Raw genomic sequence first — 14,406 nt, 5'->3', positions numbered from 1 at the left:
GTTTTTTAAAATCTTCTTTTGAGATTGAGGTGGCATAATTTCTCTTTGCCTGAAATGTAACTGTTTTAATAAAAGGATAGCAAATACCATAATACTCAAAGACATTCTATTTATTAAATTACTAAAAGAAAATCATTATTAAACTGGAACTTATATGAAACTTTTTGTTTAGCCGTGAAAGTGTGTTCATTCTATTATTAGCTTGATCTTCCACTGCTATTATATGAAATTAGAGTTTTGTTTTTGTTCTGTGAATAACAAGCAAGCATCAGCTACCTTAAAGATTGGGGAACCTAGTAAATACTTCTTATCCTATAAGTTTGGAAACCATTCCAATGAATAAAGCCCGATATGCCCTTTCATATTTGTACTTTAATGATTCCATCATATTATAACTCTGTACTTGAGATTTCACAATTCATTAATTTTCAATTATTGTTTTATTTGGATTAGTTATCCATTGTACTGCTTTACAGGTGACATAGGTAGAGGAAGGAAAGAAGTGTTTTATTTATAATGACATTTTTATTCAATTTCTTTTTTTAAAAGTCTTGCTTTTTAAAGTAGGATAAAAATTTTTATGCAGAGAGATAGTTATTTGTACTATCAGTTCATATGTCATAAATTGGGGAATACATTTATAACATCAAAATCATGGGTTTATAATAATGTTTTTCTCACACATTACTCATGTGAATACAAAGCACATTAACACAGTTAATTACAGTAAGCCTTGGAAGAAGTGTTATGTATGATGATCAGTTGCCCCTGTATTCTTCCTTTTGACTCAGTTTGGCCACATACCCTTTGTCCAGAAGAGAGCTTATTGTGCAGTTCTCCCAGGTCTTGGTACATATTTTCTGCATAACTTTGCAGACCTTTTCACAGAAGAGCAATTGAATGAGCTCCTGCTGTACATATCTACCAGATCTACCTCAAAATGTAAAGTCAGTGAAGAGAGCCTGTCAAAAAATGTATACTGATTGATACCATTTCTGTGAATTTCAGAAACATATATAACTGAATTATTAAGAATATGTTTCACATAGTAAAAGTTCAATGAAAAGTGTAGCAGGATAAGTACAATTCAGAATAGTGGTTGCCCCATGGTTGGGTACTGAAGGAGGAATATGTGAGGAAAGAGTGATACAGTTGAGAAAGAACACACAGAGCCTTTCCAAGGAATTCATATTATTCTTTCTTCAATTAGATGATGAGTACTTGATTGTATATTTTAGTATTCTTGTTGCCATTTATACATAGTTGAATATGTGAAATATGTTATAATAAAACTATTTTTAAAAAATAAAACAGAAGAGATTCTGTCAGCCTAAAATTGGACTTTATAAAGATTTTTGGTCTTAGCAAGAAATCTTTATATTCTGTTACTGAGAATCTAAAGAGGCAGTGTCCTATAGAGATTTTTTTCATTCACATTTCATCCTAAAAATGACCCCAGGAACTACTTGTACGTTAGACACATAGCGAAAAAGTGTAAGATCTCATTGAAGACTTTTGCTTAAGGCACATCTTGGTGGTTTTAACCAGTTTTAATTACATGCTTTACCACTGTGTTTGTCTTTTCTGTTCCTTCAGTTGCTTCATGAATATTGGATGGCTCTGAGGAATCGTGTGTCTGCTGTTGATGAACTTGCAATGGCTACAGAACGACTAAGAGTGCGTGATCCTAGGGAGCCAAAGCCTAATCCGCCTGTTCTTCATATCATTGAACCACATGAGGTAATTGGCAAGTAAATCACAGAAAAGGGAACAGCAAGCAGATGTCACAGATATCTAAGACCCATAGAAAAGGCAGAATCAGGGCACTGAGCTCTACTATAAGTGTGTATTTAATCTCCATTTTTAATGTGACCCATAGAAAATTGTCTTTGTAGACCAAAAATGGTCAAAGATGAGCAATTTCATATCTATTACATGCTTAGTGTTCACTATTTTGGGGCATCTTTGGTTGCACATTCATCTGTTTTTGAGTTTAAAACCTTGTATGTGCTTAAGACCAGTAGATATTCTCAGTCACATTTTAGAGATTTTTGTCACCTCAGTTTTATCAGAACTAGAAAAATCTTCCTTAAAAACAACTGAAACCTTTTCTTTTGCAGTGTTTCTTTTGCTAATGATGAACTAATATTAACAGCTTACCGTCTAATAACTTTGTAACTCAGGTTTAAAAACATTACTCCACCAATCTCTTTTATTCTCCATTAAAAGATTATTTCCTTTATAATTCATTTTTATTCCTTATTTGTTTAGTGCCTTAAGTCTGTTTCTGTACAGCTTGGAGACTGTAACTTGGAAAAATTTAGATATATTCATTATATACTATCTCACTTAAATGTGAATTCTGAAGAAGTTTTTCTGAGAAAATAAATTCGTTTTGTTTGAGTGTTCCTTCTCTGTCTGCTGTATTCTACCAGGGGGACAGAGGAAAGAAGGGCAGAGAAATTCTTTCCTGGATTTCATGAAATCACTGAGGCCAGAGCAACAAATCAGTTAACTTTTCTTTATCCCGTGTATGTATTACTGAAAAAAATGGTACATAATAGAATTTGAGTTTATTTTTATCTGACTTCAGGTACATAGGGACACTTCCTATTTAAAAGAACTCTGCATTGAATTGTGCCTTTCATAAAGCAAAAAAAAAAAAAAAAATCATTTGAAATATATTATCTAGTATCCATTTTGAAAACTTGTGTTTTACAATGTAAATAGGTTTTTTTAAAAAACAGAATACATTTGTATTACTGGAGAATTGTCCATATTTAATATAATTTAACTGTCTTTCTGAAAGAATAAAGAAGTTTTTATTTTTATTTTCTTTAGGTAGAACAAAACCGAATAAAACTACTAAATGATAAAGCCGTTGCTACATCACAGCTTCAGAAAAAACTTGGGCAGCTTCTTTACCTAACTAATTTGGAGAAGGTATTGTTTCTAAGACATGCTACTTTTTCCTATGCTGCATTATCATAAACCACTTTAGTGACTCCTTTCATAATTAATGGTGCAAATTGTTGTAATTAGTATTTTGTGTTATATGAGTCAGAACACTACCTATGTCTCTACAATAGCTTCAGAGATCACAAAAGAATATTGTATCTATAGAAATTTATTATGCAGATGATATAGAAGGCATGCACTCGATAGTAGAGAACAATGTAAATGGACTGTAGTTCAAAGCCTTGAATAGTAAAAGTATTAAAACATATCTCGGTGAAACTGGCATAATGCAATTTATACACATGCATTCATTCATCAGTACAAAAATATGTCGTAATTTCTTATTTGAAACTGAAGTGTGTTTGGAAAGCTACTAAATCAGAGTACATGGTAATAAAGGTAGACTTCAAATATTAAGTAATTCAAAACACATGTTCTGAGTTATGATCTGAGTATTATACTGGACACTGATGAATTGGGTCATTGATTAAATATAATTTCATTTTATTGCAGGAATTCATATTTTGCTAGTTGGCAGAGAACCTTCTAGGGGCAAGATATAGTAGTAAATATTTGGATAGGGCAAGTGAGGACAAGATATAGATTTGAATTCTTCTGGAAACTGGTATAACATATACTTAAGTGAATCAGTAAATCTCAGACAAAACGAAAAGTTAGACATTCATTATAGATATAGCATGGCGACTAAGAAGGTAGACTTTGGAACTGGACAGCCCAATTTTGAATCGTGACTCAACTGTTTTCTAGATATGTGACTTTATTTAAGTTATTCACCTTTCCTCGCATCATCAGTAGAATGAGAATGATGTCAACACTACTTTATAGTATAGGGCTGTCTTGAGGATTGTGTGAATTAATACATGTAAAATGCTAGAGTAGTTTCTGATCTATTAAGCACTTTCTAGGTTTTTGCTGCTATTAATATTATTAAGATCATTATTACTGTTATGATTACCAACACTTATTCTGAAAGATAAAAAGAAGAAAAAAATTAAAAAGTTTCATGCAAATTGCTAACATTAAGAAGATAACACAGGCTGGGCATGGTGGCTCACGCCTGTAATCCCAGCACTTTGAGAGGCCGAGGAGTTTGAGACCAGCCTGGCCAACATGGTGAAACCGCGTCTCTACTAAAGATACAAAAAATTAGCTGGAATGGTAGCACACGCCTGTAATCCAGTTCCCAGGAGGCTGAGGCAGGAGAATCGCTTGAACCTGGGAGACAGAGGTTGCAGTGAGCTGAGATTGCGCCATTGCACTCCAGCCTAGGCGACAGAGTGAGATTCCATCTCAAAAAAAAAAGATAACAGGAAAAATGTCTCAACATTCCTGAGCATAAGTTTTTTAAATGTAAGATTTCTATGCTTCAAATATGATAGTCAAAATAAAAAGACAGTTATCTTGTACGTCATTGTTTATATGTTAAAATATTTTTTAAAACCTAAAATTTTAAGGATATAAATATTCTACCTAAGAAAATCCAATTTGGCTATTAATAAAAGAAAAAGCATTTAATCTATAATGATGGAAAATCAAATTACACAGGTGCTATTTTCTGCCAACAATTAGGCACAGATTTTTTAAATGATTACACACCCCAGTGGTGAAAAAGGGCAGGGAATGGATACATTTTATGCATTACCAATGGAAATATAAATTTATATAAGCTTTTCTTAAAAGCACTTTAACAATATCTGTCAACAATTTTATGTAGGTTGAACATCTCAAATCCAAAACTGGAAATGCTCCAGTGAGCATTTCCTGTGAGCATTGCATCAGCACTCAAAAAGTTTATGATTTTAGAGCGTTTTAGATTACAGATTTTTGGATTTGGAATGCTCAACCTGTATGTGAAAGAAAGGAAAAGGAAAACTGGACAACATAAGATGAACTGGAATCTATACAGTAGGATTAAATGAACATTATAGAACTGCAGAAATACAGTATCTGAAATCAAAAACTCATTGGAGACCAGACACAGAAAAAGATGGGATTCATGAACTCAAGTACAGTACAATAGAAAATACCCAATTTGAAGTGGCATAGATAGAAAAAGAACAAAATAGGGCAAAAGAGATTTGAGACACAGTTGTTTGATCTAGCATACTTGTAATTTCATAGATCTAGCATACTTGTAATTGAAGTTCAAGAAGAAAAGAGAATAGGACAGAAGCTTGAAGAGATAATAGCTGAGAATTTTCTAAAACTGATAAAATTATGACAAATATCTTAAAGATTCAAGAAGTTCAGAAACACTAAGCAGAATAAGTAAAGAAAAAAACAAAATACTACCTAGATACATCATAGTCAAACTGCTGGAAACCAAAAATAATGAAAAATAGAAATAAAAAAACAAAATACTACCTAGATACATCATAGTCAAACTGCTGGAAACCAAAAATAATGAAAAATAGAAATAAAAAAAGTTGAGAGATAAAACATTTAATACTTACAAAGGAGCACTAATAAAACTGGTGGCTACATAGAGATGTTTTTCTTTTCACCTTTAAAGATGTTTCGGTATTTTCCATAGTTTCTCTATGTAACCAGTTGACATTGGAACATCTTCAAAATGCTAAAAGAAAAAAACAGCCAACCTAGAGTTCTATACTTAAAGAAAATTTCCTTTTTTTAAAAAAAAGTGAAATAAGGATATTTTCAGACAAACACAAACTGGAAGAATTCATCTCCAGTTAACACACATCACAATAAATATTAAAGGAACTTCTTTGGATGGAAGGAGAATTATTTCAGATTGAAGGATGCAACTACAGTAAGGAATGAAGAGCAAAAGCTTAAATATGTAGATAAATATGCAAGGATATTGACTATTTAAAAGCAACAATGCTGTCTTATGGGTTATACAACTTATATAGAACTAAAATATATGTCAGTAGCACAAAGGAAAGAGGTAAGCAGAGGATTATTTTAAGATTTAATTTAATTTATTTAAATTTATTAAAATTTATTATAATTGTATTATATTTTATTTATATTTATAATTATGTATTTGTAATTCTGCCAAAAATATATTTATAATTATATTTATTATAAATTTATTTATAAGTTTATTAAAATTTATAAAATTTATTAAAATAATGTAATTATTTAAGATAATTTAATCTATTTTAAGATTCCTTCAGAGGAATGGACAAGAAAGTCCGTAAGGATATTGAACATTTGAACACTAATGAACAAATATGACCCAACTGACACAGACCATTACACCCAACAGCTTCAGAATACATATTTTTTAGGTGTACGTGGAACATTTATCAAAATAGACCTTATGCTAATTCAAAAAGCAGCTCTTAAAAGTATGTGAGAGTATGTTTTCTGACTGAAGAGAAATTTAAACCAGAAATCAGTAATGGAAAGATAACTGGATAAATCCCTAAAAGTTTAATAGAAATTGACAGGATACTTCTGAATAACCCATGGGTCAAAGAAGAAGTCAAAATGGAAATTAGAAAATACTCTGAACTGAGTGAAAGTAAAAATATGTGACAGTGCTTAGAGAAAAATTTATAACTTCTTTAACTTAAGGATCTGCAAATTACCATGCATGGGAAAAATTCAGCCCACTGCCTTTTTTCGTAAGTAAAGTTTTATTGGAATATGGTCACACTCATTCATTTACGTATTGTCTATGGCTGCATTCATGCCACATTAGCGGAATTGAGTCGTTACAACACAGATCATATGGCCCACAAGGCCTAAAATATTTATAATCTCACCATTTATATAAATGTCAACTCTTTATTGACATATTGGAAAAGAAGAGCTGTTGTGAATTATGGTAGATTGTTTACAAAGTGCTACAGCAATGACCCTCCCATTCTTGTTGCTCTTTGGAACTCCATGAGACTATCTCAAAAAGCCTAGTTTACTTTCTTGAGCAGCAGAGCCCTCAGCTCAGCCCAGCCCTCCCTGCAGACCAGATAGCCTACCAACTGCCAAACATGAGCATGAGGCCATCATAGACCATCCAACCCCAGCCAACTCAGCCCATCCCCAAATCACCTGTAGAATCTTGGGAATCATATGTTTGTTTTAAGCCACTAAATTTGTAGGTGATTTATTATATGTAAAAAGGAAGAGTGGACAACATAGTAAAATGAATTGGAATCTATATGGTAAGATCAAATGGACATTATAGAACTGCAAATATATACATACATTATTGATTTACTTATAAAAATCAATAATTAACAGAGGAAAAGAATAATTCATTGGTTCAATTTGTTTAAATGCCTAATCTGAAAATCTGTTACCTGAAATGCTCCAGTGAACATTTACCTTGATTGTCATGTCAGCACTCAAAAAGTTTGGATTTTGGAGCATTTCAGATTTCAGATTTTGGATTAGGGATATTCAACCTGTGTGATTAAAATTGTTTTCATTTTTTTGTTCACTCCTTGAATAAATGATATTTGTAAGGAAGTCTCAGGAATAAGCTTGTTAGGTAATATAGAGATGGATGGGTCATCTAAATTGTTAGATTATGTAAATTGTAATTGCCAGTATTCACTTCCATAAATGAGTTGCAAAACATGTATCAGGTTTTATATGTAAAAACGTAACTAATATATTTTTTAATTCTTTTTTGGATAGTCTCAAGATAAAACATCGGGAGGTGTTAATCCAGAACCTTGTCCAATCTGTGCTCGACAGCTAGGAAAACAGGTAAAATTATGATAAACATCACATGCATTTATAAAATACCTTACAGTTTTCAAAGGTTTCTACATAAAATCTTTCTCTTGTTTTTCTCACCACTAGTTTCTATGAAAGGCAAGTATTACCATTATCTTAAAGATAGCACTAGAGGTTAGGTGACTTGCTTAGGATTAGATGTTTGAGCAATGCTTTTCTTAAATGGGAAGTGAAAAAATATTTCTAGAATGACGCCATCTTTTTCATTAAAGATGCACAGTTTTGAACATTGTTTCCAGTCACAAGGTTGTGTCCAGTAATTTGACTTTGTCAGGTTAACATAGTTATTCAATAATTATACAGAAATGTAATATAACACACATAGATTTACTTAAGGTATTACATTAGTATAGAATCATAGTTCTTACTTGCCAGTATTAATGTCTCATAATACTTGTTCTTCAGAGTACAAATTAATCTCTCCTAGGGAAATTTAGATGTGATTTTGGTAGACCACTATATTAAATATATTCCTTTGTGAATATTAGTATACATAATGTCTATAAACATGGTAGAACCATATTCTCCTCTAGGAGAACTGCAATTTATGAAAATACAAGTTTCTGCTTTCTATGATAAATATATATATATATATATCAGACTATTCATTGCTCTTGAAAATTTGAAAGATAAGCCTATTACTGTTGAAGAAGTAGAGATAGTCTTGGCTGTTTTTTTCTATGGAACTGAGAGTTGAAAGGTAAATATATGCATTCCATATTCTGACCAGTAATAATCAAGAAGAAAGTACCTTTTGGTTTCCAAGATTGGTGGAGAAGGTGAGATCACAAGAATACTTTATTTGCTAATACATCTTAAAGGGAGAGATACTACATTGGAAACTGAGCAAAATAGTAGTGTACAAATGCTGGTTACTTCTGACAAAAGTCAGTGATGAAACTGATAAAAGTTGTGATAAAAATGGAAGAAATCATGACATAAAGTAGTATTTTTTGCTTTTAGTTTTAATAAGATTTATACAACTGGACTGTCTCAGATATTTCATTTTGTCTTAAACATTTTCAGTTTTTAAAATTCTTTCATATACATTAGTTCATTTAATTCTAGCATAACGTAGGTTTCCTGCACTTGGAAGACCATATTGGATTTCAATAATAGTAATAAAAATACTTTTCAAGCTCTGTTCATACTTACAATATATAGTAGCCGTATTTTTTTTTTCCTTTTTGGATCCCCAGTTCTCCCCCTCTTCTAATTTAGGGCTATTAAATTAGACTATCAGAGATAACCCATATGTACCAGCTGATGCGCCTGGAGGCATTGCCATTTGTCTCTTCTGTTTGGGTCAGTCAGCTTCCTGTCACTCCTAATGCTCAGGTGCCAGGTATCTCGTTGCTTCTTCTCCATTGCACATGTAGGTGGACCTGTCTTGATGTTTAATTGGTCCATTTGAGCTCTAGTGGGTCACAAAACTCCTTTCCGGTAGAGTACCCCAGTGGCACTAGAGGTACATAAAGTACAATATAGTGCTGCTCTGTGTCATACAAAAATGCTAGTAAAACAGCTCTTCAATTTCATTAGTCTCAACTCCTGTGGACTCTGGCAGAGGCGCAGCTAGAGAACAGTAGGAATAGTATTAGCTGATAATAGGCAAAATAGTGGTTTGAAAACCAAGCTTATATACCTCAATTTTCTCTTCTTTCAATGTGAGTTCTTTTCCAAAGAGCATCTTAGATGATCCAGCAAAGAATCTCAAGTGGGCCAGGTACGCACTTTCTTTCCATACATGTCCAAATCTTTAAAAAAACATAGCTTAAGTATTTAGAAGCTTTGTCACTCAAAAGACACTCAGTTTTTCTTATTGTTTTTACCAGATGAAAACGGTTAAATCTACATTTATAAGATGCCATAGCTTTTAGAACTTACACCTAGACTAAATCTATTGCTCTTACGTCTCTCGTTGCCAAAGAGGGCAAAAGTCTCCATGGTATGTTGCAGAGATTCAGAGAGGATTATTTTATTTTTCCCGAATAGGACAAGGGGTTTCTTAAACATTTCTTTTTGGCTGGGCGTGGTGGCTCACACCTGTAATCCCAGGCCAAAGTGGATGGATCATGAGGTCAGGAGTTCGAGACCAGTTTGGTCAATGTGGTGAAACCCCTCTCTACTAAAAATACAAAAATTAGCTGGTCATGGCAGCAGGTGCTCGTAATCCCAGCTACTCAAGAGGCTGAGGCAGGAAAATTGCTTGAATCCTGGAGGTGGAGGTTGCAAGGTTGCAGTGAGCCAAGACCGCATCATTTGCACTCCAGTCTGGGCGACAGAGCAAGAATGTCTAAAAAATAATAGTAATAATAATAATTTCTTTTTGTTTGTAATTTTTTAAATAACCAGAACCATTTTCAAAATAAATTTGAGATACTAACTATCCCATATTATTTTCTATATAAGTGCTCTAATGTGTGAAAATATAAATCTGTTTTTTAAATTAAATGGAACATATCGAGTATGATATTATCTCCAAATTAATATTCTGAGTCCCTCTGTTATATCTGTTGTTAGAGTGCTGAAGGACTAATTTACATTCTTCCCAAATACAGAAATGAGAACACCACCTTTCTACAAAGTAGTGGTGACTGACTATCATACTCACTTTTAGGATAAACAGAACTAAAGATTATGAAAACTTACTTTGGAATAAAAAATTAATTTGAAGGCACAACTTGGCTTTATGACAAAGAATATTAATGTCATGAAATCTTTAGGAGGAAAAATTGCGAATCTCTTTTTAATATACTTATAAATTGTAAGGCATCTTTGATAGCACTAAGGCTTGTTCTGTTTTCTTTTTAGTGGGCGGTACTGACCTGTGGTCACTGTTTCTGTAATGAATGCATTTCTATAATTATTGAACAATACAGCGTGGGATCTCACAGAAGCTCCATTAAGTGTGCAATCTGCCGCCAGACCACATCTCACAAAGAAATCTCGTATGTCTTTACCTCAGAGAAAGCAAACCAGGAGGAGGACATCCCTGTGAAGGTAAAGTAGGTCAGGAACACATAGAAGCATAGGTAAGGCAATATAATATAGGAAGCAGTATCGGATTAAGAAAGCATGAACATCAGAACAAGCTTGACAGTGAATAGGTAGACGCCACTGTTGTCTGTAGATACACTGCCTGAAAGCCTCAGCTTAACCATGTAATTTTTAATTGTGGGAGGAACACAGAACACTTATTCAAATATGGTTAGCGATAGTCATGTACACTGTGACTAAAATGTAACATCTTAAAATTACAGTTTCCTATCCTCTATAATATTTCTATCCACCACAAGTAGACAGAGGTCTGGTTACATTAGAGATTTATTTAAAGAAAGAGTTTTCCTCATTCTTTTACACATCCCTGAATGTAAGGAAAAAAGGATGTGTCTAACTAAACAGAAGGATAAAATAAATTGGCTAATGAAGACAGCTACAAGAAAGAGGTAATGTGCTTTTTTTTTTTTTTTTTTTTTTTTTTTTTTTTTTTTTGAGACGGAGTCTCGCTCTGTCGCCCAGGCTGGAGTGCAGTGGCGCGATCTCGGCTCACTGCAAGCTCCGCCTCCCGGGTTCACGCCATTCTCCTGCCTCAGCCTCCCGAGTAGCTGGGACTACAGGCGCCCGCTACCACGCCTGGCTAATTTTTTGTATTTTTAGTAGAGACGGGGTTTCACCGTGTTAGCCAGGATGGTCTCGATCTCCTGACCTCGTGATCCACCCGCCTCGGCCTCCCAAAGTGCTGGGATTACAGGCGTGAGCCACCGCGCCCGGCCGGTAATGTGCTTTTTAAACAGCATAGATTGATATTCCAGGATAAAGCCAAATTTTGGCTTTATTTTCCTAATTTTTTTCCATGCTTCATTCAGAATTTTAAGAAAATTACTATAATGTGATATCCAGACTGGATCTGTAATTGGATTTACTGCTTTTAAGGGGTATTTAATAAAAAGCCAAGATTATTTTGCTCTTTCTTTTCCTTAAATATGCTTTTTTAATATTTTTTTCTAACCAAACTTGAACAAAGGACACATCGGTATCTAAATTTAGTAGCAAATGTGGGCTTTAAGGAATAGAGAATGAGAATAGGAGAATGATGGGGTTGACTCTTAAGCAAGATGAAGTATTCTTTATTAATTCCTTCTGAGTTTTTGTACTCCTCCCTTTTAAGTAATGTGTTTTTTAAGTAGAATCAGCTACAAGTTGAAATTCACTACCAGTAGTTAAGCAGTTATTAGGGTACCCTTCTCCCAAGAAAACTGTAGCTGCATTAAAGAACTTTTAATTGCTCTTTTTTCGCTGTTATTTGAGTAAAACCTGAAAATATCAGTTATATTGCTCTTTAGTCTGTTGGGATAAACAGAATTCCACAGTTAGAATAAGCATTCATCCATTCATTCCACACATATATATTGGACACGTACTAGCACACAGGCAGTGTGCTAGGCCTCATAGACGCAGCATACACATAAATAAAACAGATATGGTTACTACTTTTGTGGAGATTGGTGAAGGAGTTTGAGTTGGGGCAGGAAGCACAAATGTTAACAAATAATTAATGTGTTATAATTGTGATAAGCACTACAAAAGAACAAAGCTGGAGGCATCATGCTACCTGATTTCAAACTATACTACAAGGCTACAGTAACCAAAACAGAATGGTACCAAAACAGACATTAGGCCAATGGAGCAGAACAGAGACCTCAGAAATAATACCACACATCTACAGCTGATCTTTGACAGACCCGACAAAAACAAACAATGGGGAAAGGATCCTATTGGGTAAATGGGGCTGGAAAAACTGGCTAGCCATATGCAGAAAACTGAAACCGGACCCCTTCCTTACACCTTACACAAAAATTAACTCAAGATAGATTAAAAGACTTAAATGTAAAACCCAAAACCCTAAAAATCCGAGAAGAAAACCTAGGCAGTACCATTCAGGACGTAGGCATGGACAAAGACTTCATGACAAAAATGCCAAAAGCAATTGCAACAAAAGCCAAAATTGACAAAGGGAATCTAATTAAAGAGCTTCTGCAGAGCAAAAGAAATTATCGTCAGTAAACAGGCATCCTACAGAACGGGAGAAAATTTTTGCAATCAACCCATCTGACAGAGGTCTAATATCCAGAATTTACAAGGAATGTGAACATATTTATAAGAAAAAAACAACCCCATCAAAAATTGGGCAAAGGACATGAACAGACACTTCTCAAAAGAAGATATTTACGTGGCCAACAAACATGAAAAAAGTTCATCACTGATCATCGGAGAAATGCAAATCACAACCACAATGATATACCATCTCACACCAGTCAGAATGGCGATTATTAAAAAGTCAACAAACAATGGATGCTGGCAAGGCTGTGAAGAAATAGGAACGTTTTTACACTGTTGGTAGGAATATAAATTAGTTCAACCGTTGTGGAAGACAGTATGGTGATTCCTCAAGGATCTAGAAACAGAAATCCCATAGGACCCAGCAATCCCATTACTGCATATATACCCAAAGGAATATAAATCATTCTGCTATAAAGACATATACACACAAATGTTTACTGCAGCACTATTTACAATAACAAATATATGGAACCAATCCAAATGCCCATCAATGATAGACTAGATAAAGAAAATGTAGTACATATGCACCATGTAATACTATGCATCCATAAAAAGGAATGAGATCATGTCCTTTGCAGGGACATGGATGAAGCTGGAAGCCATCATCCTCAGCAAACTAACACAGGAACAAAAAACCAAACACCACATGTTCTCACTCGTAAGTGGGAGTTGAACACTGAGAACACATGGACACAAAGAAGGGAACAACACACACACCAGGGCTTGTTGGGGCAGGGGAGTAAGGAGAGGGAACTAAGAGGGCAGCTAAATAGGTGCAGCAAACTACCATGGCACATGGATACCTGTGTAACAAGCCTGCATATTCTGTACATGTATCCTGTTTTTTTGTTTTGTTTTTTAAGGAGAAAAAGGAAAAACCTGAAGTCTCTGAGGGAACGACAGTTAAGCAGGTATCTAAAGGATGAATGATGAATTAGTCAGCCTGAGGAGAGAATAGGTCGGCTCCCAGACAGAGAAAAAGAAAACCAGAAGAGAGCAGTGCATGGAAAAGCCTAAGACAAGGACTCAAATGGATCTGAGTGGCTGAAGTGTAGAAAGCAAGGAGAATGCAGTTGAATGAGCCTGGAGACCTAACTAGGGGACCAGATGTTGAAGGGCCACCTGAACATTTGAGAATTTTGTTTTTATTTAAGGAGAAAGCCATTAAATATTATAAGCAGGGATGTATCATGATCACATTTGGATTTCAAAAAGATCTCTCGTGTGGAAAACAGATGATGAACAGAATAGAGCAGAAGAAATTTGGAGAGAGCAGTTTAGGAGGCTACAGCAGGAGTAATGGCGGCTTTGATTTGGCTGATGGCAGTAGAAATGGAGAGAAGTGGGTATATTCTAGACATATTTAGAATAAAGTTAGAGAATGTTGGCAGCATTAGTGAAGGAAATTTCATAGATCACCCCTCGTTTCTGATGTGAATAAGCAGGTGGGTAATGGTATAGCTAATGATACAAGATATTTGGAAGAGGAATACATTTAGACATATCATATTTAAGGTGCCTAAGACATCCAAGTAGAACTATCCAGAAAAGTGTTGATATGTGGAGCTGGAGATACAAAATTTGGAG

General features: G+C 34.3%; 1 protein-coding gene across 11 annotated transcripts in view; it reads left to right on the top strand.

Moving 5' to 3' along the window:
• Nucleotides 1-14,406, top strand: part of SHPRH (SNF2 histone linker PHD RING helicase) — a 124,969-nt gene that overhangs the window by 45,446 nt on the left and 65,117 nt on the right. For 10 of the 11 annotated variants that reach the window (XR_001718796.3, XM_054686384.2, XM_001172976.7 and 7 more), the window contains 4 exons: nucleotides 1,597-1,740; nucleotides 2,842-2,943; nucleotides 7,594-7,665; nucleotides 10,510-10,698. Coding sequence is in view for 10 of the 11 variants with exons in the window: in XM_054686384.2 (XP_054542359.1) it covers nucleotides 1,597-1,740; nucleotides 2,842-2,943; nucleotides 7,594-7,665; nucleotides 10,510-10,698 (507 nt within the window). In the remaining variant the exon portion in view is untranslated. Of the gene's footprint in view, nucleotides 1-1,596; nucleotides 1,741-2,841; nucleotides 2,944-7,593; nucleotides 7,666-10,509; nucleotides 10,699-13,682; nucleotides 13,847-14,406 lie in introns of those variants that run through there. The other variant, XM_054686382.2, reaches the window with a different exon arrangement.

This window comes from Pan troglodytes, chromosome 5 (assembly GCF_028858775.2).
Source record: "Pan troglodytes isolate AG18354 chromosome 5, NHGRI_mPanTro3-v2.0_pri, whole genome shotgun sequence".
Taxonomy (NCBI): domain Eukaryota; kingdom Metazoa; phylum Chordata; class Mammalia; order Primates; family Hominidae; genus Pan; species Pan troglodytes.
Note: the sequence above shows the minus strand (reverse complement) of the source record. Positions and strands in the feature narration are given on the sequence as shown.